This window comes from Podarcis liolepis (genome assembly GCF_965112155.1).
Source record: "Podarcis liolepis genome assembly, chromosome: 7".
NCBI classification, from domain to species: Eukaryota; Metazoa; Chordata; class Lepidosauria; order Squamata; family Lacertidae; genus Podarcis; species Podarcis liolepis.
The window spans coordinates 32,000,489-32,027,207 of NC_139561.1; the positions used below are offsets into that span (position 1 = coordinate 32,000,489).

The window sequence follows — 26,719 nt, forward strand, 5'->3', positions numbered from 1 at the left end:
GAGGTGTGTGGGCACGAATGGGGAGATGGGGGTTTTGGGGGGGAGTTTCTAGGGGGAGGGGTTTCCCGACGCCCCCTCCTCCCCTCTGTCCCTCATGATTTGTATTTAAAACCCACATTGTCCTCCGAGGAGCTCAAGGTGACGAACACACACTCACCCCCCCTTGATTTGATCTTCACAACAACCTTGTGAGGTAGGTTGGGCGGAGAGAGGCTGTGAGGCCATAAAGGGCACGTGTGTCTGTTTAGTTCAGTTGGTAGAGAGAGCACCTGCTTTGCAGAAGGTCCCGGGTTCAGTGCCCCCTGGCATCTCCAGATTGGGGGGGGGGCTGGGAAGAGACCCCCCAGCCTGAAACCTTGAAGAGATGTTGCCTGTCAGTGTAGACAGCACTGAGCTAGGTGGACCATTGGTCGGACTCCGTATAAGGGAGCTTCCTGTGTATGTCTTTGGAGAAAGGCCATAGCTCAGGTGGTAGAACATCTGCTTTGCATGCAGAAGGTGCCAAGTGCAATCTCTGGCATCTCCAGGTAGGGCTGGGGAGAGAGATCCCCTTCTGAAACCCTGGAGAGCTGCTGCCCATCAGGAAATTCAGTCTACACTAGGTCCCCTAAAGGGCTGTAGCTCAGTGGTTGAGATTTGCATGTAGAAGATCCCAGGTTCAGTCCCCAAAGGTATCTCCAGGTAGGGCTGGAAGAGACCCTTCTTCTGAAATTCAGAGTGGGATGATGGGAGTTTCAGCCTAACAACATCCGGAGGACACCACATGTGCCAGCTCTGCACCAAGATGGAAGCTAAAGGAATTTCTGGTTTCACTGGATCATTTTGGAGACACTTCCAATTGTTGCAGCTCAGTCCTATGCAGCTCAGAGTAACCAAATGAAACTTTTAACACATGACATGATAAAAGTCTGTAATTTTATCAGGACAAGTTACTTGTTGTTTACTGTTGCAACAATTGTTTTCTCAAAATTTATCTTCTGTACAATGGAAATAAATAAAAACAGTATTTAAAAAAGGAAAGAAAAGTCTGCAGGAATAAACAGGTTGTTTTTCTGCAACTTTCATTTCAGAGGACGCCTTTCCCACTTTGATTAAATCTATCAGTTCATCCTTTGTTGATGCAGTGCAGTCTCCAGTGCCATCATTCTCATATCCTGTTAGACTACGGTTACCAGATTTTTTTCAATGAATCTCGGGACACTTCTCAACTTCCTACTAAATAGATGGATTTTGTCAGGGGACCAATTTGTAAATCCGGGGACTCTACCCGGTAAATGGGGATGTCTGGTAACCTTATGTCAGACCACTAGGATGTACTGGCATTCCCCACAGTTTTTAATAAGTAAAACTATGTTCCTAGATGCCCAGCTCCTTAGCTACCACCACCACCGAGGTCTAGTAATAAGAGGGGGATAACCATATAAGCCACCTTGAGCTTTATGGAGAAAAATGTGGAATATAAATGCAGTAAATGAATACATATTAAAGGCCTTCCATCCCCCCACATCTCCATTTGTCTCTAGGGCTCCAGTAGGCAGTATACTGGAGGACAAACAGTTGTTTTCTTCATGCCCCCATTTTATTTCCTAGGGCTGTGGTTCCCAAACTTTTTCTGCCATGGACCACTTGAAAACTGCTGAGGGTTTCATGTAGCACTTAATGTTTCTGCCTCTTGTAGCAACTGTAATGCACTGTGCTAGACGCTAGGATTTTTACTTTTACTTTTATTGCTTCTTTTAATTCCTATATATTGTTGGTTTATTGTATAACAATTTGGATTCTATAGAATTTAGATTTCAGTACAATAAAATGAAATGCAAGGAATAAATAATAAAATAAAATTTAAGTATCACTATGAACATTTAAGGATGTGCTGCCTCCCATCTTCAACCACAAAGCCACATACACACCACATGCAACCTGAATGGACCAGTTTGGGAAAACCTGGCCAAACAAAAATATTGAATGAAAACCAAGTGTTGTATGAGATAGGTCTTTGGTCTGATCCAGCAGGGCAGTTCTTAAAGGAAATGAGCCACACCCATCTAGCAAGTTCCTCGCATCTAATACTCTGCTTGGGCAAGTATGCCTCATGAAAATATTCAAACCTTTGTGACTCGGTATTGTGAGACTACTAGAGCAGAATTAGGCGCACAAATATAGTGCAGAACTTTATTGCTAGATATGCTTTAGCATTTATTTATATTCTTTACTTACTGGTTTTCTAATACTCTTTTTCTTCAGGGATTAAGTTGGTGGCTACCAGAGGATTATCTCAAAGAGGCTTCCTGGCTCTGGAATTTGCTCTCCAAGGAGATTAGACCAGCTCTGTCATGAATAGCTTTGGGATGCCAAGCCAAACTTGTCCCATTCACTCAAGTTGTGTTTTTTTAATAGTAATTCACTTCAACCATATTTGATGATTTTTAACTGCTTGTTTTTGTTTGTAGTGATTTTAATTGAAATTATAAGCCACCTTTAAGATAGGATATACTTTTTTCAATTTTTTTTCAGATTAAACAGAATTGCATCACATGTTTCTGCCAAATGTTCAATTTGTGAGAGCTTGTGGCATAGAACACGGAAACGGTGATCAGAAGATCCGTCTCCCTTTGTGTTCTTACTCTCCGTGACCAATCAAGTTTGTCTCAGGAGACTGCCTTACACAAGAAAGTCCCAAATAAGTGGTAAGGTATGCATAGACAACAGTAATGTGTTTTTACAGATATTGCAAAGCTCTGACACATGTAGTAATTGAGAATTAAAAAAAGTTAGCTGAAGAATCCCCTAACATGACAACTATAATTCAGTTCATAGTCAACTTTTACATGCCTATCATACATGAAAGCAAAGTGCTAAATTAGGCTCACTAGAAAAACAGGAAGCATATCCCTTTCTCAGTTTACGGCTCACAGCTCATTAAACACAGAGCATCCTCAGTAAGCCCCTTGCCCTCCCTTTGTTGTCCTAGGCAGGCAACACAAACAGGTGGTTTAATTAAGCCTCAAAGGCATCACCATCCATGGTCAGTATATGGCTTGGGAGGAATGCAGGTGATACAAAACAGCATTTATATAGCGCTTTGGTGTTCAAGAGTCTCGATACATATTATCACAGCCATTCTTTAGAACCACCTGCTGAAGTAGGTCACCCCATACTGGGGACGGGGAGGGGGCTTAGGGTAACCTAGATAAGCAATTCAGGAAACTTAGGGAGTTCATGCACTGTTATGAGTTGTAGATTCACTGATTCATAGCTCAGGTATTTATTCAATAATCTACACTGGCTCTTTTAGCATGTTTAGGTATATGTGTGCATTTTTAAACAAAGAGAAAGGCTATATTTACAAGCTAACTTTCTTGTGTTCAGTAAAACATATGCAATCGAGAGCACAATATTGATGTGTTTAACAAAGGAGTTTATTACCAAAATACAATTAGTCAATACATGACAAAACTTCTGTAAAGCAAAATAAATTATTCTAACAATGTACAGTATTTCAGAAGGTAGTCAAAGTTGTACTACAAAGTTTGCTTCCGTAGTTTCCAAACAAGACAAACCTAGAGAGAACTTAAGGCATGCAGCTTAATGTGCGGGAAAGTATCTTATAAAGTAAGTCATCCTGTCAGTCAGATAATGCAAGATCTACAGTCTTTTACATGTCAGTTTTCTAAAAGTTTTATACTTTGGCTATAAAAAACAGTGCCATAGTATTACAATTCCTTTTTTCTTAAAAAAATATATGTACCCATGCCCATGAATATCAAATGCACATTTCTATTAAATATATTTTAACATTACTTTGAGCACCAACTGTACATTTTCATTTTAAATGATTAAATAAGTGCTTTAAAAATGCAGCAACTAGCTGAATGCCACAATGTGTTTTCAAGCTAAGAACAAGGAATACAGCCTCTGTTGGTGAAACTGTTGAAGCCACGGTTAATTGGAAGCAAGCTCCATTGATTCCAACACCATGTTTCCAAATAAGTTGCTTATGCTACAGTCAAAGGGCTGGTTAAGAAAAATAAAATATGGTCAGATTACGGGGATGGGAAACAAGAGAAGAGAATCATCCCACCCCATGCCCTGTCTACTAATCTTACCTCTACACCAACCAAAATGCCCATCAGTTGGACATGTGCCAAAGCACATGAAGGCCCAAACCACACAGGTAAACATTTCCTAGAATAATAAGATCATAATCTGGACCTGCAACCATTTAATTGTGTGTTTGCTGGTCCTATTTAAATATTACTTTTTATGTTTAGATGCCCAGTGGGCCTAAGAGTGGGGTAGCTGTGATCCCATTGCCCTCATGCCCTTCTTCCTACTACTAGCCTGTACCACACACTAAATTAATCCTAACCAGCCCAAACAAGTGCAGTGCTGATCCATTGAAAGTTTTCTCCCATTGAGAACAACAGGATGAACATTGTAAGGATGTCATCCACAGCACATCTCTATGGGAATAATGCAAGTGTAATTGCAATCTACTCTCAAGCAAGTGTATATTGGAATTGCAGCCCGAAGTATAAATGGAAGCTTTTCGCCCATAACAGAACAGCACTGAATCTGCTTCTCCATAAATTAAATGGGGGGAGGGGGAGAAATAAAACACTATAGTTAGCAGTATGCGTTTATCTTTTTAAAATCCTAAAACAGAGGGAAGACCTGCTGTATGTCTGAAAAAGTGCTCTAAACAAAAACTCCCTAAATCCAAACAGCTCACACTCCAAGATAGGTAACATGATCAACAAACTGGTTTCAGCCTCAAGTCTGCTACATGGCAAGTGTGTAAATTTGAAGAGTGAACTGATAGCAACCCATGGGCTTTAAAATGGAAAAAAAGTGTGTCAGTATGAAGGATGCTTTTCTTGTGCAATTGAAGGTAATATCAAACTTTAAAGTATTGAGACTATAGTTAATTCGCTTAAAAAAATAAAAATAAAATACTTCCCTTTACTATTTAACAGTAATGGAAGATTACATATACAAAATGGTAAGACAAGAACCTTCTGAATACATATGCACCTTGCCTGGCCTCCCCAATTCATTTCAATTGTTCTTCACATATTGTATTCCTGCAAAAAGCTTTACATGCCTAAAAATCAATACGTAACTTCAATAAAAATATAATTAGTTTTATAAGCTCGTGGTTTCACAATTTTCTTGTAGTGTAACAGACAGGCATGATCCATTAAGGAAAAAACACAAAACAAAGTAAAGGTTTGTGACAAAGAGCCTTCACCATGGTTTTGAAATGAAACATTTAAAATAAACCGAGTAATTTTTACCAAGCTTTCAACTAAATTCAGTAAATAAACAGATAGGAGGTGGAATGTTGATACGCTTTGTATGATCTCAGCTATTAAATAGTTGCCCAATAATTTCCTGTTTCTAAGCACATCAGAAGTTTCAGGTTGAGGATACAATACTGATACAAGGACTGAATACAAAGGTAACAGTAGTAGCCAGAAGTATTTCATCAAGATTTGTGACCGATTGGATTCTGTTCAGTCTTAAAGAGCTCACAGCAGGAAGTGAAATATAGCACCTTCTCAATTTCTCCCTGTTTGTTATATTTCTCAAGAACAGAATCCACATTTTCAATCTCATATTTAAAATAAACTTGGTTGTTGTACAGTTTGTTGTACAGTGAATTTATGCACTCACTTTTTATAAATGCACCTAGTTTAGAAACAAGTAACAGATTGAAGAATAATAGGGATTCTAGTTTGGATTTTCTACAAAATGCCTTGAAATATTTTTGCATTCAACATTTAAAGCTTCTTTAAAAATGACACAAAATATTTTCCATTGGTCCAACTTCACAGTTCAGAAATTTTGAGGGGCAGGGAGTGACCCAAACTCAATTAGCACCATGAAAGCTGAGCTTTTAATGTATAATAAATACATTTTTTTAAAGTTCTGCAGCTGTCTGAAAATTATGCATCTCTGTGTACAAATCTGCTTACAAGCAATGAACTGCTTGTAAAGGGAAATGTAGCAATATGGCAAGAACTGGGAGAGGGCTCCACCCAAATGAAACATAACACTAGTTTCAAGAGAAAAATAACATTGGAGGCTGCTGAACTTCCACTGAAGTCAATGGCAGTTAAGCAGCTGAAGCTTGAAACCACAGACAGGAACTCAAGGTATTCTAGAAGGCATGAAAACAGCTCCTTTTGAGAAAGAAGTGTGAATGAAGTGGTTTTAGTGGCTATTTTATAACAATGTTACAATGGGGTAAGCTAGGAACTTCCATTGAGTTTTCATCAGATTTGTGTGTACTCAAGAAACTGGATTTTGATGTGTTAATTATTATTTGATAAAGAGGTAAACCTTCCTTCAAAGTTTAGCTAAGACCACTTGTTCCTACCCACTCTGATCCAAGTTATGGCACTTCTAGCATTCTGAAATGCCTGATTTTATAGAGAAAGATATGAGAAAGTTCTGGTGAACCATTAAGGTCCATCAAGACTTAATTATACATTCTCAGCATCTCATACTGAAATAAATAACCTAAGCCAAACAATTTGCTACTTTTTTATGATGCCTGTATCAGCAGGAAGATACAGATATTTTTATCTTTTCTAAAAAAGAAGAAGCAGTAATTGAGTGAGGAACCATAAGGCCTAAGCAGTTACTCAGTCTCCCTCTCCCTTTCTGGAAATGCTGCTTCATAAATGTAGTCAGTCATGTCAGTTTTTTAAAAATTACCTAAAATGAATTTAACCCCCTTTAGATAGTTTCAAGGCAGTAAGATTAAACCCCTTAAGGTAACACATTAGTGTGAAATTCCTATTATATGGCTAAGCTTTAGATTAGCAATAGGCATTGAAAACGGCTCTGTCAGTAGAGGATAATGGTTTCAGCGGACCTTTCCCTAAATGGAGTATTTACTGTTCAGTTACTTCAAGAGCTTGTGAAATAAATCCATTTTCTTGTTGACATAAATAACATTCTGACCGTTAGAAATATCACTGCATTTTTTTACTTACAGTTTTCGCTTTAGCAAGTAGTTCAGGTGATGTAAAGAGAACACAAGAAAACAGCACTTTTGAAACCCTTTAAAGCAGCAGCATCACCTATCTTACACTCTGAGTTGCTGTGTGGTCCTTGTTCAGAATTATGTTTATGATTTCTCCTTCATGTTCCTTCATATGGTCCAACAAGTTCTCCTTGTTGGTGGACTCAAATCCACAAATGCAACAGCAGAAGAGAAGGACGCAGTATTCTGTGCCAAGGTGAGGCAGACTGGCAGTTTTGTCTGAATTGCATGAGGTATTAGTTGTGGAAGTAGGATTCTGATTTTCATCAGAATTCACGGTTTTGTCAGCAGTTTGGTTAGAGGAGTCTGAAAAGGACAAGCCCTCCGAGTTGCTTTTCAAAGGAAATAAACCATCAGCGGTCACCTTCCCAGTCAGCTGACCTGGGAACCTAAGAAAGGAAGAAAGTAGTTGACTTTTTAGTATACAAATTCTAAGAAAATGGCAATACAGACTGTCTAAGGATCTGTTTGCAGGGCTCAATGTATGTACAAGTGGCTTTTGGCATCTCTCACTTGTACGCCAGCCCTTTCCCTCCCTTTCACTACTGTGCAGCAAATCTCTAAACAGCTTATAAAATTTCCCCCAAGTGTAAAGAGAAAGTGGGAGGTTTGGCAAAAGAGCTTCCAGCAGGGAAATCACAATGCCCCCCAGACTCCAACAACTTAAGTAACTATATTGCTTAAAGCAACTGACTTGCTATGCAAGTTATTAAGATAGTGCTCTATATTACAGGTATAAAAAGTGACCCTAAAATGCGCACACACCTGCTGCTTTGTGAAATTGCATCATTAATAGCCTTGTTCACTTGTTCATAGTTGTAGTTTTGGTCACTTGCGTGCTTCCACATATGAGACTTGAGAGAAGGGGGATGGCTACACTCATACCCACAAAGCGAACATCTGAAGGGGGAAAAAAGATTAAGAGAAAGAAGAAGGGGTCAACATGTCTTACCCAAAATGTGGTCAAATTATAAAAGGTCAGCACACCCATTGATTTCTATCCCAGTTTAGTTTAGCTGTCACTGCATTTTTATGTGATATTTTAAAGATTTCTACCCCAAAAGTATACCTAAAGCTATAAAGTCTGTCAAACATGGTGAACTAATACAGTCTCATTAGGCAATAACAACAGAATTAATAGGTATTAAAATAAACGCCAAAGGAATAAAAAGCTAGAGGGAGAAATTGCACACGTTAAAGAAATTTGTAGTATATCAAGTATTCTCAGAATTTAACATATGGTTAGATGCACTGGAGCATGCCTCAATGAATACAGTATTTGCCCTGGGCCTTGCTAAACAGATTTCTCTGTGGAACTAAGGAAGGGGCCACAGCTCAGTGGTGCTGTGCATGCAGAAGGCCTTGTATTCAATCCCTCACATCTCCAAATAAAAAGGTTCAGGTAGAAGGAGCGAAGAAAGGCCTCTGCTGGCAAGTCATTGCCAGTCAGTGATTAGACAATACCAGGATAGATGGACAAATAATCTGACCTGGAATGAGAGTTCGCACTCAACTTCTACAAAAAAAAATTGATCAAATTCAACTTCCATCTTTTCTTCTCCAAGCCCTATTTAATTTGGAACAAATTGGAACCATGCCCAGAACATTTCACGTACCAGGACTTTGTGTGCAAAGCACGCACGTAGCACATTTTCCTCACTATTAAGTATCTACAGTCAAATATTCTGAGGGAGACCCCTATGTTTTCCAGAGCTCTGGTACTTCTGGGCTGTTTTTTTTTTTACAGGTTTCCTGGAGTCTCCAGAGTACCAGGCTCTAACATCAGCAAGATACAAAGGCAGAGATGATCCTTTAACCAAGCAATTTGTGAGAGATCTCTAGCAAAAATTCGGTGATCTTAACTTCAAACTATCTGTACTAACAAGGCCACAGCTGCCACCGGCTTGCCAAGCAGTCAGTTACCTACTTGAACTGCTCCATTAGCTGCACTGCCTGGTGTTCCTGTGGATGGCGCCTCATATGGCACTTCAAGCTATTCATATTTGTTGTGGCAAAGTCGCACATTCGACACCTGAAGGAAAACAAAGAAGCAATTGGTTCCCAGCAACCTCAGCCTCTTGACAAGACCATCTCTGAGGTGGGCGTTGCGGAAGGGAGGACAAGGAGGGAAGTTTGGCCAATTATAATTCATTCTAGAATCCATCGGTGCAGTAGTCAAGTAAATGTTCGCTGCCTGCTATTCAGATGAAAATTGAAGGTAAGCTTTGCTTCTGCACATGATGCTACACAAACTGTTCCAATACTAAGACATTCCCTCATCACCCTAGAATGTTCAGTTCATATTGAGTTCATGAAAACATTATACTCTGACCTGTTCTTAATGCATAGTTGACCACATTTACGGAACACGATTGTTATGTTCTTTCATGTCATGATCAATCATTAGTAATAGTTTAAGTCTTGATAATCAATCACTAGTTATAATTTAATTAGGAGGTTTCATGCCTGTCTAGTTCTGCGCTCCCTTTCCCAGCCTTTAATCTATTGGTGATTAATGCCTATATGTAACCTTTGCTTTGTACTTGTGTTAACCAATCAGCAACAAGCGCACCTTTACTTCGTACTTGTGTTAACCAATCAGCAACAAGCACACATGTGGCAATGTTGTAATATTCAATAAAAGGGACTCCTTGAGGCTTGCTCGAGAGATGCCTCCCAGATGACACCTGCTACTCGTCTGTCGCTTATTTCAACCCAACAGAAAATGTCATTGGTTAAGGGCCTCTGGAGGTGTTAGCTGTCTGCTTAAACATGTGGTTCAATCAATATGGCTCTATCCATCTAAAAGTTCAAAATGGCAAACTTTCAGATGCATCATGCAAATAGTAGAGGTTCCTGGACAACTGTGCTGAATTTTAAAAAGAAACATTAAAGACTCAACAAATCTGCTTATTGTTTGTTTTGAAGATTTTCTACAACACCTTTCAGACCTTTCTAGGCTGCTTAAAAGAAACAGGTGGAAAAAGCCACATTCTTCTAGCATAACCCGGCAGCTGTTAGTCCTCTGGCTGATGGGATGTGGCCCAAGCATGCTCCAATTCTGCTGTTGCTTGCTTTAGGAACCTCCTTACCAGGTATTTCAATATGCATTACTTGCAGATCCTTACTGTAATGATGTCAGTGGATTCTAAAGTGACTGTCAGAGTAAATTGGTAGCAAGTGACACACTCCTTCAAAATTAGGCAATTTCAAATCGCCCACTGTGTTCTAACTTTAGAATTGACAGCTGCAAGAAAACACATCAAAAAAATTCCAGCTGTAAGTAACAGAAAACCCCAGAGATATGCTCACCTGTATGGCTTATCGGAGTTGTGAATCCGCCTATGATTCCGCACACCAACATACATTGTGCTTGTGTAATCACAAATGTCGCATCTGTAAAGTTTCTGGACTGAAATCCTATCCCCTAAATGACATACAACACAGTTTTTAGAAATCATTTTCCTTAACAGAAAGACAGATCTTGTTTCAGCACAATCTGATCCTGCTTAGGTTCTAATCTCCCAATACTAACAGTTGAGAAGAGTTTGGTTTACACATTTGATTTGGCTTGCAGCTTTGGTTCTGGAAGGTGTTTAATTCAGGATTTTTTGTATATATATATATTTTAAATAATCAGGTCTGGGCCAACCACACAAGTGACCCAAGCAGATACTTAGGGTAGTCTTATTATTAAGGGTGCCCAAGAAAACCTACAATATGAGAGGTCCTTCTCAAGATCCTAGTTGTTGCATCGCAGCATCCTCATTACAGGGGGTCCTGGGAATTGCTCCTGGATCGTGCAGTGCTGTGTCTTAGGACGCTAAGTTGCCTTGGACCAGCCTGGTAAATAATTAAGCCATTTCTTATCTAAATTGAATAACAATGAAGGAAATAACATTTGTAGGCAAATAAAAATATATTGCCTAATGGTCACTAAAACCACCATATTTTATATGCAATTATGTCACGAAGATTTGTTGTTTTACAAAACACAACTCTGCTTTTTACTACATGCTTTAGAGTCATAGGTTTGGGAACTGCTTTTATCCTCAGAAGGGAGGGCAGGAAGTAAAGGAAGGCCAAGCCCTGTGGGGTGTAACAAACTGACTGGTTTCAAACCAACACTAAAAGCAGGTGTTCCTGTAATGCATGTTATTACAATCGCCCTACATTATTAGACATTTAGAATTCAATCATATGCAGAAAGATCCCTTTAACGTTCTAGCACAGCCGCGATGAACAGGGGCGCTGATGATTTCATAAACATGAAACAAATGTTCCCGCTCAGATTAACGCGTGCATAAACAGATGCTGTGCCATAAACTTCTTGGGTTTGGGCTGTTTTATAGAGACGACATCTGTTTGACAAGAGGGCTTCCTTCCTGCAATCGTGTCATAATTTGGCTGCAAAGAGTTTCCAAACTACTTTAGAAAGCTTAAATTCTCATTTAATGAATGCTATTAAAAGGGGGAACATGTTCAGTCAAGTCATACTTCCAAATCCCAGGTTTTAAAATAAAAACCTGCATTAAGCGTTGAGGCAGGGCGTAGGTGTTTGCTGTTTATTTTGGAGGGGTGCATCATCAAGAAAAATTGGCATCCTTTCCCTCTGATTCAGAGGCTCTTCAGGTAAAAGGCACGCTTCTCTAAAAAGGTGTGGACAGTAGCAAAGGGAGGAACAAGCTTCTTTCCATACTGTTTGCCTAGTTGGAAGGCCTTACAAAAGCCTTGCCCAATCTTGTGCCCTCCAGATGTTTCAGACTACAATGCCCATCAGCCCCAGCCCCAATGACCAGGAATGATGGGAGTTGTAGTCCAAAATATCTAGAGGGCTGGAGGCTGCAGAAGGCTGCGCTATACGATCAAGTGATTAAAAGCCCTATGTGGAAACTGCTGTAAAGCTTTTTCCTCTGGTGATTCTCCATGAAGCGGGTGCTACCTTTAACAGCCCCTAACCATATCTGTTGCACATTTCATTATCTGCATACCAATGCTGCATATTCCTGGCAGTGGCAGTGCTGCTACTCAGGTACTATGGGCGACTGGGAAAATGAACGTAGAATTGGCTTTTAACAGTTAAAAGTCACTGCTACAGCCGAGGGATTCTCAAGAACCTCCAGCATGTTGAGCTCAACATTTTAAACTGGCCCAATGCTATCACTAAGCAAGTGAAAAAGACAGACAGTACCGACTCTTTCATCCACTTTGCTACAAGTTATTAGGCTGTCAGACGGCGGCATCGAGTATAGGTCTGGAAGGCTGTGTTGCTCTCTCTCGTGGCTTCGAAGCTGACTCTGCAAAGCAAACAGGAGTACCGTCTTTTAAAAGGGTGCAAATACGGAGTGGCTGAACCTCCATACTGAACTCTCGTTATTTTCCTGCCAAATGTCGTCTGTGATTACTTATCTGTCAGGCAGCCAAACAAAATGACAATACAAATCAAGATGATTTTTAAAGAGGAGCTCAATACACATGATCACTAACCAACTGCATGGGGGTGAGGAGAGAAACACAGTTTCCAACTCAAGAAGGAATAATGGGAAAGCAGACTTTTCAGTTGCCCAAATTTGAGTGAGCTCCATAGATTTAGAAGAGCACCACAAAGTAGAATTACCATTACCTGGTCTAATAAATACGTAACAAGGTTCCACCCACCCACCACTCCACCAAGAGCTGTAGGAAGACCCTGGTTTGTACCCCAACATGGTAGAATAGTCATGCCCTCTAACTTTTTATTATTAGGCTTTAACTTGATGATATACTGGTAACTTGGGCTTTTCTTGTAATTTTTCTATTTATATAGTTTATTGTATAGCACTTAAGCTGCTTTAAGAAAAATGGCATATAACAATCAGAATTGTTACGTTCCTCTTCAGACACAGGAATTGTTAAGATACTCAAGTGTTAAAAGGTATGTCCCTTGGTTTAAAAAAAGGGGGGGGGGGTTTAATGCTATGGTTTTGGTTTTCCAAAATTGCTGCGTCTATTGGCTGAGTTCAGAGTTCTACCTGCCTTATTACTACAGGCTTAACTCCAGCTTTGAAGAGGCTGAAATAAAGTTCTGACCCTTATGCTTCCTTGACCCACTTCTGAATTGACTTACAAGTTTTGACAAACAATCCAGTCGTTGATTCCAAGGCCATTACTCAGGCACTGAGCAGCACCAGACACTCCAGTACTAGCAATCTCAATGGGACCTTTCTGGCAACCAACCATCATCGACTGTTTGCAATTGACTGCCCCAGTTAAGCCTGTCATGACAAGCTGCAACTTCTCTGGCTCACACAGTTCAGAGCAATCAAGAAACAGTAAAAAAAGCAAACACAAAAGTAAAGACACTTCACCTTATAATGAAAGGATTCTTCGCACTGTTTGCACTGGTACATTCGGGTTTTGCAGTGGTTGATCATATGGTTTTCCAAATCCTTACTGTTTTCTGCTATGTGCTCACAGATAGGACATTGATAGGGCTGCCTCTGGCGATGCACCCGCAAGTGTTGCTTGATGTACCCCTTGTTGCCACTACTGTAGTGGCACAGGCGGCATCGGAAGGGGCGATCCACATTGGGGATGTATTCCACCAGGTTGCTCCCCAGCACGTTGGCATCGGCTGCAGGTTGGCACTGCACATTGTCTTGCAACTCCTTCAGAATGTCGTCATCGGAAGCGTTCTGGTCCGTCCTCTCCTTCAGCTTTTCAATGACGGTGAGCAGGGACATGCTGATGCCCATTTTAATGGGACCTTCAGCCAGCTCTGGCTTATCCTTCTGTATTTCCATGAAAGCACAGTCCGTTTGGTTCAGGCCTGCCAATTCCTCTGTTTTAAGGGAGGTCACCAGCTTAGAATGGGCGACATAGCTGTTGTCAGCTGGCCTCTGCCCAGCCTCTGAACCTATAGAATTTGCCTCGGCGAAAGCTCTGAGGCTTGACCGGGTTAGCTCTGCAGCTCTGATGGGCATCGTGACAAGCGCTTCGGCAGCCAGGGAGTGCAGCCTCAAGGACTCCGAATTTGTTCTTCTTCTGGTGGGAGGCGCGTTTTCATCCGCTGCTTTGGCTCTACCAGGGTTTAAATCGCCATCTTTCTTCTCCGCACTGCTCCATCCGATTATGACTTCTTCGAGTTCCACAGAGCTTTTGTCCATATGATAAACGTCCCCATCGCGTGCCACACGAACTTGCTCAGAGATTATTTTCTTCTCGGCTTCAATGTCGGTGTCCATAGAGTAAGGCTTCTGCAAGACAGGCTCTTCGGCGCTCGGCAAACGTTCAACTATGACGTTAACGTGGCCTTTTTTATTTGGGCTGCAGCTAATGATTTTTTGGGCGGAGGAAAGCAAGCTGTCGGTCATCAAGTTGTCTTGCTCCAGATCGGTATCTGACAGAGTCTCTTCTGCTCCTTTGCCTGTGGGCGAGAGAGCAGCCGACTGACTTAAGAGCGCCTCCTCTTTCGCAGGCTCTTCTGTCGAGGAGGTTTTGTACACCATTTGCTCAGAGCTACAAATGTGGAGTTGAACAGCCTGGTCACCAGAGAGACCCAGTTCATTATTTTCTAGCGCGAGGACAACGGCATCCACGTTGCGAGGAACACCCGTTACAGAAGGGTCCTGCAACGTAGCTTGTTCATTTTCTTCCTCAAATATGGGGTATGAGCAGTCGACTTCGCCTGCATGCTTCCAGGCATGCGTTTTCAACATTCTTTGCTGACCACAAGTGTAGCTGCAAATTAAGCATCGGTACATGCCGTACTGCTCATAAGTATACCATTTTTGCCTCCCCTTCTCCGTTGGACGGGGAGACTGAAGCTGTGCTGTCTGATCAGCGCCGGCATTGACAAAACCTTCCACTGGACCATGCAAAGTGGTACTGGGAAAACTTGCACATTGCTGCTGCTCCTTTGAAAGAGTGTGTGCTTTGCTACTGTTCTCTGGGTGATGCCTCACATGAGCTTCAAACTCTTCTAGGCTTCTCATGGCAAAATTGCACACTGAGCACATAAGTATTACTTCGTTCTGCTGGCCATGTTGTTTCACGTGTTCTTTTAAGAGAGGGAGAGTGGGAGACAGAGATTTACAGAGACTGCATTGGTAGCAAACCACCTTCCTTTTATTCTGCGGAGGACAGTCTGTTACATAATAATCTTCTATATTTATTGTGCCCAGGGCAGGCAGTTCAATGGTTTTACCTGGGATCTCTGGGAGGTTTTGTGAGTCAAGTGACAGCAGGGACACATCGGGATGCAAGCGCTTTTTCCCTATTAAAAGGCATTTTTGTGACTTCTCACTCTCAACGATCTTGCTTAGCTTTTGGATGACCTGGATTAGTGGGTCAGGGTTACACATTCTCTGGTCTTCACCACTTTCTGAAGTTGGGCTTACAACTGCTTCGGAGATCAGTACAGCTTCCGGTTCACCAATGTTTGAGACTACTGCTGTAATACTGTTGCCTTCTTCCATAATATCTGAAACTTAAAATGTACATTGCTGTGTTACAAAACATCAAGCTTACGGAACACAATGGCATAAATGTTGCAGTCAATCAGTTCATGCACCTTAAACAGATGCACAAGTCATCCAGCCCCTTTTAAAAGCTGCTTTCCATCTTAACACATAAGTGATATTCCATACAAAGTATGGACCTCCAACTGTTCAATGTAGTTGTTCAGGAGGAAAAGGGACCTGAGCTTATCCTCCTCCTTGCCAACCTCACCATTTGTCTCAGCTGTGCTTGCACTCTATTAGCAGAGGCGATTAGGGATGAAGTCATCCCTGTGCACCAATGCAGAGTTTCCTTGATCTGAACATCTGTCTGTTGATCTCTTGCAAGTGCCCTGGGAGTTCCCGCTCCATAGCTAATTGAAAACGTTCATGGCAGTAAACTGTGAAAAGAGAATGTTAATTTGAGACAGGATGAAGTTATTAAGCACTTGAACGCTAAAGAATGAGCACCCTTGAGCAGAAGATGGTCTAAAGATCAGTACAAATGACTAACATCAATCAAATCTGCAAGAATACCACATATGCCATTCCTCCATTTTAACTATGACATTTTCAAACAGTTTTAAGGTGAGAGTATCACCAAACAACACCATGAAAGCTTGCTATGTGATTTAGTAAGCAAAACTGATCAGAAACATGACTGCAAGACTGAAAAAGTCTTACTATTCCAGACTGAGCTGGATAAAATTTGGTGAGTACTTAACACTTTGAAAAGTCTGTAAGCAATTCAATTGGCAGGGAATGCTTTTCACTTGCAGAATGATTTACTACATGCACTATTCCATGAAACGAGCTCAAATAATTCCACACCACCAATGGTGTGAAAACTAGAGAAATTTCTTCAGCTACGTATGCCTTGGCTTAGTCAAAATCGCAATGACAACAGAATAGCAACCTGGGAATAAGATGACATTAAACTGTCAGATCTTTCTTTAATATTCTGGCAGATTAAAAATGACAAACATTTGGATCTATAAAGGAAGTGAAAGCAGTAGGATTCTTTTAAAAATAAAACACCTTAGCAGAAGGAACATTTTCATAATGAAATCAACAAATACTTCACTGATCAAATATTCTATCCTGTGTTTGAGGAGTTCAAGATTCAGTATTTGCATCCTAGTTTAAGGTGTTTTTTGGCACATGATGAAGCAGAGCTTTGCCAATGACAGCTCAAAAGGTAACTATAATCCTGCACATACTTACCAGACAAGAAATCCATTGAACTCACTGGAACTTACTTCAGAGTAAGTTGCAATCCTTTAGCCACTTACCTGGAACCAAGCCATATTGAACTCAAGTGGGATTTAATTCAGAGTAGACCTATACAGGCTGTAGTGCCACACAACACTTTGGTCTTTAAGAATGTTGCATTTTCTTGCAGAGCATAATCAAGACAATCAATTCTTTGGCAACTCTTTGGTGAATGTTTTCACCAAACTAAATTTGAAGGAAATTCAGAAACTGCAGCTGGTGCAGAATTCAGTAGTCAGGTTGCTCACTAGATGCTCACTAGAGCAGGACAGTTTGAGCATATAACAACAATCCTGGCCAAACTGCACCGGCTGCTAATTAGTTTCTGAACCCAATTCAAAGGGCTGTTTTCGACCCACAAAGCCTTATGTGGCTCAGAACCACAATACCTCAAGGATTGCCACTTCCCATATAAACCAACCCAGACTCTGCAATCATCATCTGAGGTCCTTCTACGTGTGCCCCTTTCTTGTGAGGTTTGGAGGGTAGCAACATGAGAACAGGCCCTTTCAGTGGTGGCTCCCCACTTGTGGAATGTTCTCCACAAGGAAGATCACCTGGCACCATCATTACATAGCTTTAGGTGCCATGCAAAAACATTTCTTTTTTACCAGGCATTTGGCTCTTAAATATCAATGGCCTCTTTGAGTGGGCAGGATGTTTCAATCCTGCCTTATAAGAAGAGGATTTTCTTTTAGATTTTCCTATGTTTTGTTTTATGATGGTTTCAATGTATGTGTTTGATTATTTATTGTAAGTCAATTTGAGTTGCTTTGGTAACAAATCAATCAAGTTTTAATTATAATCAGAAGTGTAGCTCTTTTGCTATTTTCTATCCTCAATGGCTTTTTAAAAAAATCAGGTAAGGCAACCAAGGTGAGTGGTGGACCGGGGGTTGTAGAAGAGGGGATTTGATTAAATTCTTCTTCTTGAGTCATTCTGAATCACACCTCTCCAGAACTGGTTTTTTGCACAAGAGACAACAAAAGATACTAGGGCCTTATATCCTTTACATCTAGCAGAGGAAAACAGTGGGTGGGAGAGGAGGCAGCAGGAATTTTGGATAAATGGCTGAGAAATAAAGAATTAAAGAGCCCCCCTTCCCAATCATCTGATGAACCTGAATCTCCCTGTAGACAACACAAGGCAAGGTGAACCCAAAGTCTGACTTCGCTAAAAGGTAAATTCACATTACACTATACCTGCAGCCACCAGACCAGAGTTTCCTCATCCGTCATAACTGCAAGAACATCCTAAAAGGAAAATCCTGCAAGTAAAAGCAGCTATAGCAACAAATTAAAGAGCATTCCTGCCAAACGATTTCCCAGACATTACATTTTGAATACTACTTTATCTAGAAGTAATCAGGCACTCTTTTTTCATGCTTAAAATGGAAAATAAAAGAAAGCTGTACTTTTTTTTTTACACTATGCTTGCAGGAGTCTTTCACTTTTCACAAAACAAACTTTTTGTTTAACCTATAAAAGCATGCTATTGACACTGCAGTCAAAAGGGTTGAGACTGATAAGAAAGTGTTAGCTTGTTGCAACCTCCAGCCGAGAAAAGTTTTAACCAGGTTCCTTCTGCAGAACTTTTGAGAGCAGAGACCAGATATAGGGTTTCCAGTTCTATTAGCATTCTATAGCTTTTTTGAGTTACACAAAACACAATCCTGTGCATGTGACAATTTGCCTGAAGTAATTTTTACCATTAAGGAGCTTAAGTGAAATGTAGGGTTCAGCACAATAGTTTCGTGGAGATCGGAAAATTGGTAGGAAAGCAGAATCATACCCTGAGCTTGAGGGCTCATTAGGGCTGAGATTCTAAGTTGGGTGAGTGTGGGAAATAAGTAGACTGAAGTTGGAGAATTACAGGAAAGGAAAACAAATACAATCTTCATGTCAAGACACTTTGAAACAATGGTTTTGAAGAAATGTGTGTGTGCACATTCTTAAGCGCTGGCACTCTTTTTAGACATACAACCCGGCTTTAGCTTATTTTTTAGTTATCGTTTTATAGATTAGAAAAGTTTTGTTGATGATCTGTTAATCATGTAATATTGCTTATGCCATAACTATGACGCTCATATTATTTTTTCAGTTTCTGGTTTGTTAATAGCGCTTTATAGATGACAATTGTTTTACTGATTATTTGCCAATTCTGTAATAGGACTTATGCTATATCTGTGGTATTTTATTATGTTATTGTCTTTAAGCTGCTTTGGGATTCATTTGAATGGACAGTGGCATAGAAATTGAATCAAATCAGACATTTAGCCCAAAAATGCATCTGAGGAGCAACTCCTTGGTTTTTAAAGCCATACTTTTGCATATTGGTAGTACTGTGGCTGTGACCTACCTTAGGTCAGCTTGTGAGCGAGCAGTGGGCCCCAACCTATAAGCCGAGGACTGATACTATAAAGGGAAAATGATAGGAATAGATCAATGGTATGACTAGAGGATTGGAATTGGGACTATGGAGTTCCAATATTCCCATTTGGCCACTAGGCAATATTGAGCTATGTTCCCTCCATTGCAACCTGTTGCAAGAATCTGATTAAGGACTACAAAACACTACAGAAATTATAGTCCATAGCTAGCAATGATAAATAGGAACTGAAGCTTTAAAGATGAAGAAAGAGACTTATTGTCTTTCAACTCATTGGCTGAAAGGAAGTTTGAGGATAATAATTGTGTGTATGGACTACTGCATCAAAAGGGTGGATCAGAGAGAGAGAAACTCCTTTCCTGAGCTTTGGAGGTGGCTAATAGGGGAAATGGGGGGGGGGGGTTATAACATTGCTAAGAAAGGATGTGTGTAAAAATGTTAGACTGAAGAATGAGAGCCTGCCTATTTGTTTGTAAAACCATATAAAGGACACACACATCAATGCACCAGAAAGGAATCACCAAAAGAATGACACAGGGAACTCTCTCTCTCTCTCTGTGTGTGTGTGTGTGTGTGTGTGTGTGTGAGAGAGAGAATGACAATATCCCCATGTGGCGCCAAGAGTAGAGGAAGGCCAATCTAAATCAATAAATGCAGTAGGTGCACAGACCGTTATGCGTAAGGAAGGAAGGAGCCATACCCCAACTCCGGAAAGTGCCGGCGGAAAATCCCCCAAACGTCGTGCTGCTCTTAGCTCCTTTAACGCCTGAACATCCACCCCTCACACCCCTCCCCTAGTTTTGAGTGTGTGAGGTAAGGCAGCTCTACCTCACCGGGGTCGAGGGGAGATGCACCACGCCTCTGACAGGTGCTGGGCGCTGAGCACCACGCGTCTCCCACCCACCCAACCTCTCCCCCTCCTCTCGGGTGCCTGCTGAGAGAAAAGGCTGGGGAAGGGAGACCGGTCGCTCATAGGGATGTTTTTCCCTCCTCCCCATACACGCCCCCTCGAAAAACGCGCTCCCCGCCCCCCCCCCCGCTTCGCACCCACCTTCCCAGGGGAGCCTCAATGAGCTCTGCTTTTCCTTTTTTCCTCCCTCCCGCTGCTGCTGCCTCTGCAGGGAGCACCGCTTTAAAATGGCGACGATGGGAAAGGGATCACGTGGCCCGAGGGGCCCGGTCAGGTGACCAGAGAGGGAAAGTTTCACCTCCTCCGCCTGCGCTAGCCCGCCCACCTGTTGCCATGGTGACCAAGCATAACGGGCTTCTCGCGCTCAGGTGTCTCGCGCTGGGCCCAAAGACCAGCCTGCTTCGCCCGCTTGTAGTTGTTGCGGCTTCCACAAGTAGTAGCTGATGCTCTCCCGGTCCCACCGCCACTCATAAAGGGCTCTCTCTCGTCCGTGCAATCAGAATAAATGTGTGTGTGTGTGTGTGTGTGTGCATATGGCGTCTATTCAAACAATAAATATATAATAAAGCACCTTTGCACACAGAATATGCAAATATATACAAAGCATATATGCAAAAAATGTAGAACGTGTTTATGCAAACAATATTATATCGCCTACCCTCTAACAATGTCCCTCTCTTCTGAGGAATGTGTCTATGCAAAGAGAATGGAAAGCACTGAAGGGTCCTTGGTGATGGTTTCCACAAGGATGCATGCAGATTCAACCTGCTCAGAGGCAAACTTCCTTCGGTGGGATTTGTGCCTGGAAAAATGAAGCCTTAGAACTGTGTTGGGTGACCCAACAGGCAGATGAAGCAACTGCTCTGCGCACCAGCCAAGGAAATTAGTTTTGATGTTTCCAACCCCCCCCCACCCCCCCCAAAAAAAGTTGTCATAATGGGAAATATCAGAACTTTGTTAAGTTTCCTTATGCTACGCTCTTCCCCCATTGTGCTTCTTTCTGCCAGGCAAAAGATCACACATTTCTGGATCGTCACTGGATCTGCAAGTCCTGCTGGCATGGATAACAGGTGCCAGACTTGAGATTTGTGTGCCAGGCTCTGTTCAAATTAAAGCCTGGTTGCCACGAGTCCTCGATGACTCCTACAACCAGAGTAGAGACAAAGGAGGCCGGTTGGCAGTTTCCTTCTAATGTAATTGTGTGGGGACATCCAAATGTCCGAATCCTCGGAGCTCTCCGTCAAGCATGGATTTTGAAGTGTTTTGAGCACCATGCGCTCAACAGCTGCAGCCACATCATGACGGCATGCCATATAATATGCTGTGCAGCAAATTTATGATTGTTGGGGCCCCAATTAGGTGTTACATTTATAATAAAGTGCCTGTTATAAAGTGTTTTAAGGGATTCCGGTGTGCTCCCCGTTCACAAGTACAGCAAATGCATTGGGCTAGGTAAAATTTATGACCCCAAAGCACACATAAAATATAATACATCCTTTAATCTTATGTTTGAGGAACTCACTGCTACTTAACTCATTAATAACATTAAGGCATCCCATTCATCTTAATGACTGGAAAATGCTTTGAACCCGGGACACAAAGAATGAGTAGATGTTATGGAAGAAAGGTTGGCTTCCCTGAGGATTCAAATTGACCTAAACAGGGGTCAAGATTTCGCTGTTTATCACCAAGGCACACTTCATGGTCTTCTATTATAGAAAGATTTACAGATGTGTTCATATCAGTATATTTTTCTGAATTAAAAAATAATAATCAGGTGAAGCATTTTTTGTTTGTTAAAAACACCCAACTTATTATTTCTTTTTAATATGGGCAAAAAACACTTGGCACCTAGTACAGCTGACAGATTTTCATTTAAACTCATTTGCAGCCTGGTGATTTAATAAGTTTGCATGCAGTTGTTGCTCAGCGCCTTTACAGTGGTGATAAAAGAACAACCCTGATGTTATTGTACTTTCATGATTTGTGCTCCTGATGCTTTTGGGGTGGTCGCACGCTATCCTGCTTTCAATACTATTTACGCCTGCAGAAGTTTTGGGGTGCTCACACTGCTTCATTTCCAATCAGCACATACCGGTTCCTGCTGAAATCTTACAGCATTGGGGTGGGTGTCACACTTTTGTTGTGTTTTGTAGCTTCTCTGGACAGCAGATGAGAACACATCTACACCATACAGGTAAAGCAGCCCTATACCAATTTGACAGTCATCATTCTCTCCCAAAGAATCCTGGGAAGGGTAGTTTCTTATGGGCGTTGAGAGTTGTTAGGAGATACCTATTCTCTGCTACAGTTCCCAGAGTTTCATGGGAAAAGGGATTAATTGTTAAAGTACTCTGATAATTGTAGATCTGGTAGGAGCTACAACTCTCAGCATCCTTAACAAACTACACTTCCCATGATTCTTTGGGGGAAACCATGACGGTTAAGGTGGACTAATACTGTATTATTTTAAATGTACTGTGGGCCAATGTGGTAGCATCGGGGAAGCACTGCGGAACAACAAATAAAGCAGAACAAATTCACCACTTTGTGGCACCTTTCTGTCTCGAGAAGCAATGGAGTGTGTCTCTGAGGGTGAAGTGAAACAGCTGTATTAGCAACACCAAAGTTACCACCCTGGGGTGCAAGCCTGGGCAGTGCGTATGGAGCCTCCCACCTCCAGGCCTTGCTGATGTGGTCCAAAGGAAAGCAGAGGGGAACATGTTGTGTTCCTTCTGTGATAGTTTGTCCACCTTTGGCCCCCACCTGCACTCAGCATTCACCAGTGGCTCCTAGAAGCTGCCAGCATGTGACAGGGGCCACACCCTGGGAATGTCTTCAACTTGCCGGCTAAACCAGCTGAGGGTAACCGATAGGTCTCAAGCCATTGATGAGTTAGAGACTTCCCCCCTGGTGGATTTAGCGGACAAGACCAAGGACTCAGCTATACAGCTTCAAATTAAACATTTTAAATGTTTTATTTTAAATGTTTTATTTAAATGTTTTATGTTTTAAATGTATATTAGCAATATACAAATGTGACACTAGATGGCGATGGTGAGATATGGCAAATTCAATATATTATTCAAAACTTTTTTTAAAAAAAACATTTTCACAGTGTTTTTTTTAAAAAAATGTGTGTAGATTCCACCCAATAGTGGGTCCAACAGTCAAGAAGTTGGTTTCTGCACATGCTGTAGATGGAAGTGGGGGTAGACGGGGCTTGTCAACCTGGGAAGGTAGGTATCCCATCTAGGAGAAGGAAAACTCTGATCCTAAACCTTTGTTGCCTTACAGGATATCTCCGGGAGAAGAAAAGGCTAAGGAGTAAACCCTGCACAAATCTGGAGTGGAATCCCTAAGACGGTTGGGTGGCACCTTGTATTCCTCCTTCTGGCTCCTGTAACCAAGCAGCTGCCATATGTATTGTTCTGCTTTCCTCGGGACTACATCAGTGAGGCTGAGAGTGGGGTCTTGTCATCTGGGCAGCCTAGGGCCTCCATACACACTGCCCTGGGGAGATCACTTTGGTGCTGCTAACATAGCAGTTTGACTTCACCTCTGGAGGTGCATGCTATTGTCTCCCAAGCAGTAATGCTTCTGAATACCAGTTGCTGGAAACAGCAGGAGTGAAGAGTGCTCATGTGCTTGAATCCTGCTCGTGTGTTTCCCACAGGCATATGGTTGGCCATTGTGAGAGTAGGATGTTGAACTAGATGGCCCATCCGTGGCCTGATTCAGCAATTCAAATTGAATTGGATTTGAATTTATTAATTTTTTTATTGCCTAGGATGGCAAAAGCATCAAGAAGTTGGAGAATGAGGGCGAAAAGACCAAGCAGGGATCGGGTACACTTTTTCTTTCCTTTGACGTGGTTCCCACTTCAGACTAGCAATTTAAACAGAACACTTCCTTCCCAAATAGCTTGTGTTTCTCATAAAAAGCCAAAACCCACATTTCAGCTGACTGAAGACCTGATGTTAAAGCTCAGTGCCCTTTGCAAGTTGTATGCCATTGGAAAAATCTACCATGCTCACAGGGAGCTGCCCATGGCATTGGGCGTTTTGCTATATTCTGATGTTCTTTTGTTCTGTGTGTATAAATCAGTACAGCTGCCTGTAGTTTTTTACTCCCCTTCTGTGTGGGGCATAACTATGGGGACTCTCCAGCTGAGCCCCCCCGGCACTTCAAAATTTACCACTATACCACTGAGCACCGTATCAATAAAGCCCCGTCGGATAGAAGCAGACTGAGATAAACTGTCACATTTTTCCTCAGAGACCTTGAGGTGGCAGCAACACTACGTTCAACTTCTGCCTTACCGTTGAAATGTGAGGGTTTTTTAAAAAATAAAAAAGCACGCGGGGGGGGGGGGATGCCCTAAATCAAAACGATCCTGTTTGTTATCATTTTATGGCCCAAGCATTAAGTCAATAAAACTTATCTGGGCTGTCATTTGCATTGTATACAATTTTTACTAGTTTATCAACTATGTTTTAAAAGCATGTTTAAAAGAGCTAAATGAAGAAATCAGTGATAAATGGCAGGGAAGCTGGGAACTTGTCTAATGCTATAGTAAAACTGAGAGTCTCCTTTGGAGAGTCGCGCCTCTAAAATATTCTTTCCGGGAGGATTTGATAGCGCAATAACGTCTTGTGTCTCGACTAACTGTAGTTAATGTCCTAATGCCTGATTGAATATTTCCCCGTTTCTTGTCAGACTCTTTTTTATTCATGATTATATGCAGGAAGGTCATCTAATTATATGACTTCCTTTCAGCAAAGGAGAACGTGTTTGTTTCTTTTAATAATGAGGAATAATGAAACTTATTTATGCAGAAGTCAGAGGAATTTATTGAAGAATTACCACATGACTAATGTGAAAATTAATAATAATAATAAAAAACTTTTAATAGCATATTCATTATAAGAAAGCTTGCCAGTAATGAAACAGCTGTAGAAAATTCCAAGTCCAGCTTGATGCAATAAAGTCTTATGTGGGGTTCAGGTCCTGATTACTGGGCATTTCTTGCTTGTCAATGATTATCGGATTAGCAGATTATAATTAGATAATTATTTAAGATGGAGAGTAGCTATTAAATAGCGTTAAAAAGCAGTTTTTTAAAACCGTAGGGGTTTTCTTTCTGGGGAGGTGAGGTTGTAATTTCTTGCTGACAAGACATTAACGTGTCAGGAGGACACACAATTAATTGTGCCCATCATCCTGCTTTACAATTCAGCAATTTGGATCAAAGGACAAATTGTGAGAGTTTGGCTCAAGTCCTTTCAGGCATACTGAGGAGTCTGAACTATTACAAAGCATGGGGGAAATATATATATATATTCCTTTTTGTGTACAGTGGTACCTCAGGTTACAGACACTTCAGGTTACAGACTCCGCTAACCCAGAAATAGTACCTCAGGTTAAGAACTTTGCTTCAAAATGAGAACAGAAATTGTGCAGTGGCGGCGCAGTGGCAGTGGGAGGCCCCATTAGCTAAAGTAGTACCTCAGGTTAAGAACAGTTTCAGGTTAAGAACGGACCTCCAGAACGAATTAAGTACTTGACACGAGGTACCACTGTATTCCTATTAAACTCTTGAGGACAGAAAACAGACAAGGCAGGGAAAATCTGTCATGACTGGATCACCCAATGATTTGATTTTGTGCAATAGAATAATAGAATTATAGAGTTGGAAGGGACTCATAGGGTTGTCTAGTCCAGTGTTTTTCAAACTTTTTTGGGCAAAGGAACACTTGTTTCATGAAAAAAATCACGAGGCACACCACCATTAGAAAATATTAAAAAAATTAACTCTGTGCCTATATTGACTATATATAAAGTAATTCTCTTGAATGGGAATCAAATAAACACAAAGAAAGTATTTTATAATTACTTTATTATGAAATAGTAAGTAAACAGAAATATGAAAAATTATAAAATACTTTATTCAGTTCGCAACCTGGGCCTGTTTGGCTGAACACAAAGCTGATATTCTGACTGGAATCGAAGAAAGACACACATGTAGCTCTTCGTCAACAGCTTTCAGTCTCTCTCTGTATTTTGTTTTTATAGCAATCATGCTTGAAAAGCTCATCTCACACAGATATTTAGTGGAAAATGGGAGCAATGTCAAAATAGCTTTGTTTGCCAGAAGGGGGAACTCCTTGGCAGTATCCAACCAAAAACTGTCCAAAGGTAGATCAGCAAATCTTAGCTTGAAACCACGATTTTGTCTCAGTTCAGTTAGTTCCTCCTGCTCCTGTAAAGTCATGTCCTTTCCACCAACTGATGCTGAGCTATAAGGGTCCCTAACCCAGTCAAGGCATTCAGTGGAGACTGAAGAGAAATAAAATGACAACTTCTCCGGTGCTCCTGGTGACTCGAGTCGCGACGTCTTCTTCTCTCCGCTGCTGCGCACACTGTGCTCGGACGGGAAGGAAGTCGGAAGATGATGTCCTACTGTGATAGGTCCAGGCTGGAGTCTGGACCAATCACAGCCCGGACATCAGAAAAGTGGAGGGTGTACCCCTGAGGAGCGCCAATCGGCGCCCCTGCTGGCCGAGGGTGGGGTCAAAAACCCCACCCCCCCATACCCAGGACACAGTCCGGCGCCCG

The 26,719-nt window shown here is 41.5% G+C and overlaps 1 protein-coding gene and 1 long non-coding RNA gene across 12 annotated transcripts; one reads left to right on the top strand and one right to left on the bottom strand.

The window, feature by feature from the left end:
- Nucleotides 1–80: 80 nt before the first annotated feature.
- On the top strand, nt 81–7,092 carry LOC310711512. Its single transcript, XR_014528514.1, has 3 exons — nt 81–193; nt 2,245–2,379; nt 7,007–7,092. It is a non-coding gene; the product is annotated as an uncharacterized lncRNA (long non-coding RNA).
- Nucleotides 3,402–20,419, bottom strand: ZNF507 (zinc finger protein 507). 11 transcript variants are annotated; one of them, XM_083513398.1, is made up of 9 exons: nt 20,243–20,417; nt 15,764–15,932; nt 15,240–15,521; nt 13,402–15,092; nt 12,246–12,351; nt 10,367–10,481; nt 8,982–9,086; nt 7,820–7,954; nt 3,402–7,443 (listed from the first exon to the last, which is right to left on the bottom strand). In XM_083513398.1, the coding sequence occupies exons 3-9, from the start codon at nt 15,508–15,510 to the stop codon at nt 7,092–7,094; spliced, it is 2,775 nt and encodes a 924-aa protein (XP_083369524.1). In that variant the 5' UTR covers nt 15,511–15,521; nt 15,764–15,932; nt 20,243–20,417; the 3' UTR covers nt 3,402–7,091. The 11 variants fall into 11 exon arrangements, with proteins under 11 accessions (XP_083369524.1, XP_083369520.1, XP_083369519.1 ...); XM_083513394.1 differs by adding an exon at nt 18,006–18,056 and having other exon boundaries at nt 13,402–15,521; XM_083513393.1 differs by adding an exon at nt 16,756–18,056 and having other exon boundaries at nt 13,402–15,521.
- Between the last annotated feature and the right edge of the window lie 6,300 nt (nt 20,420–26,719).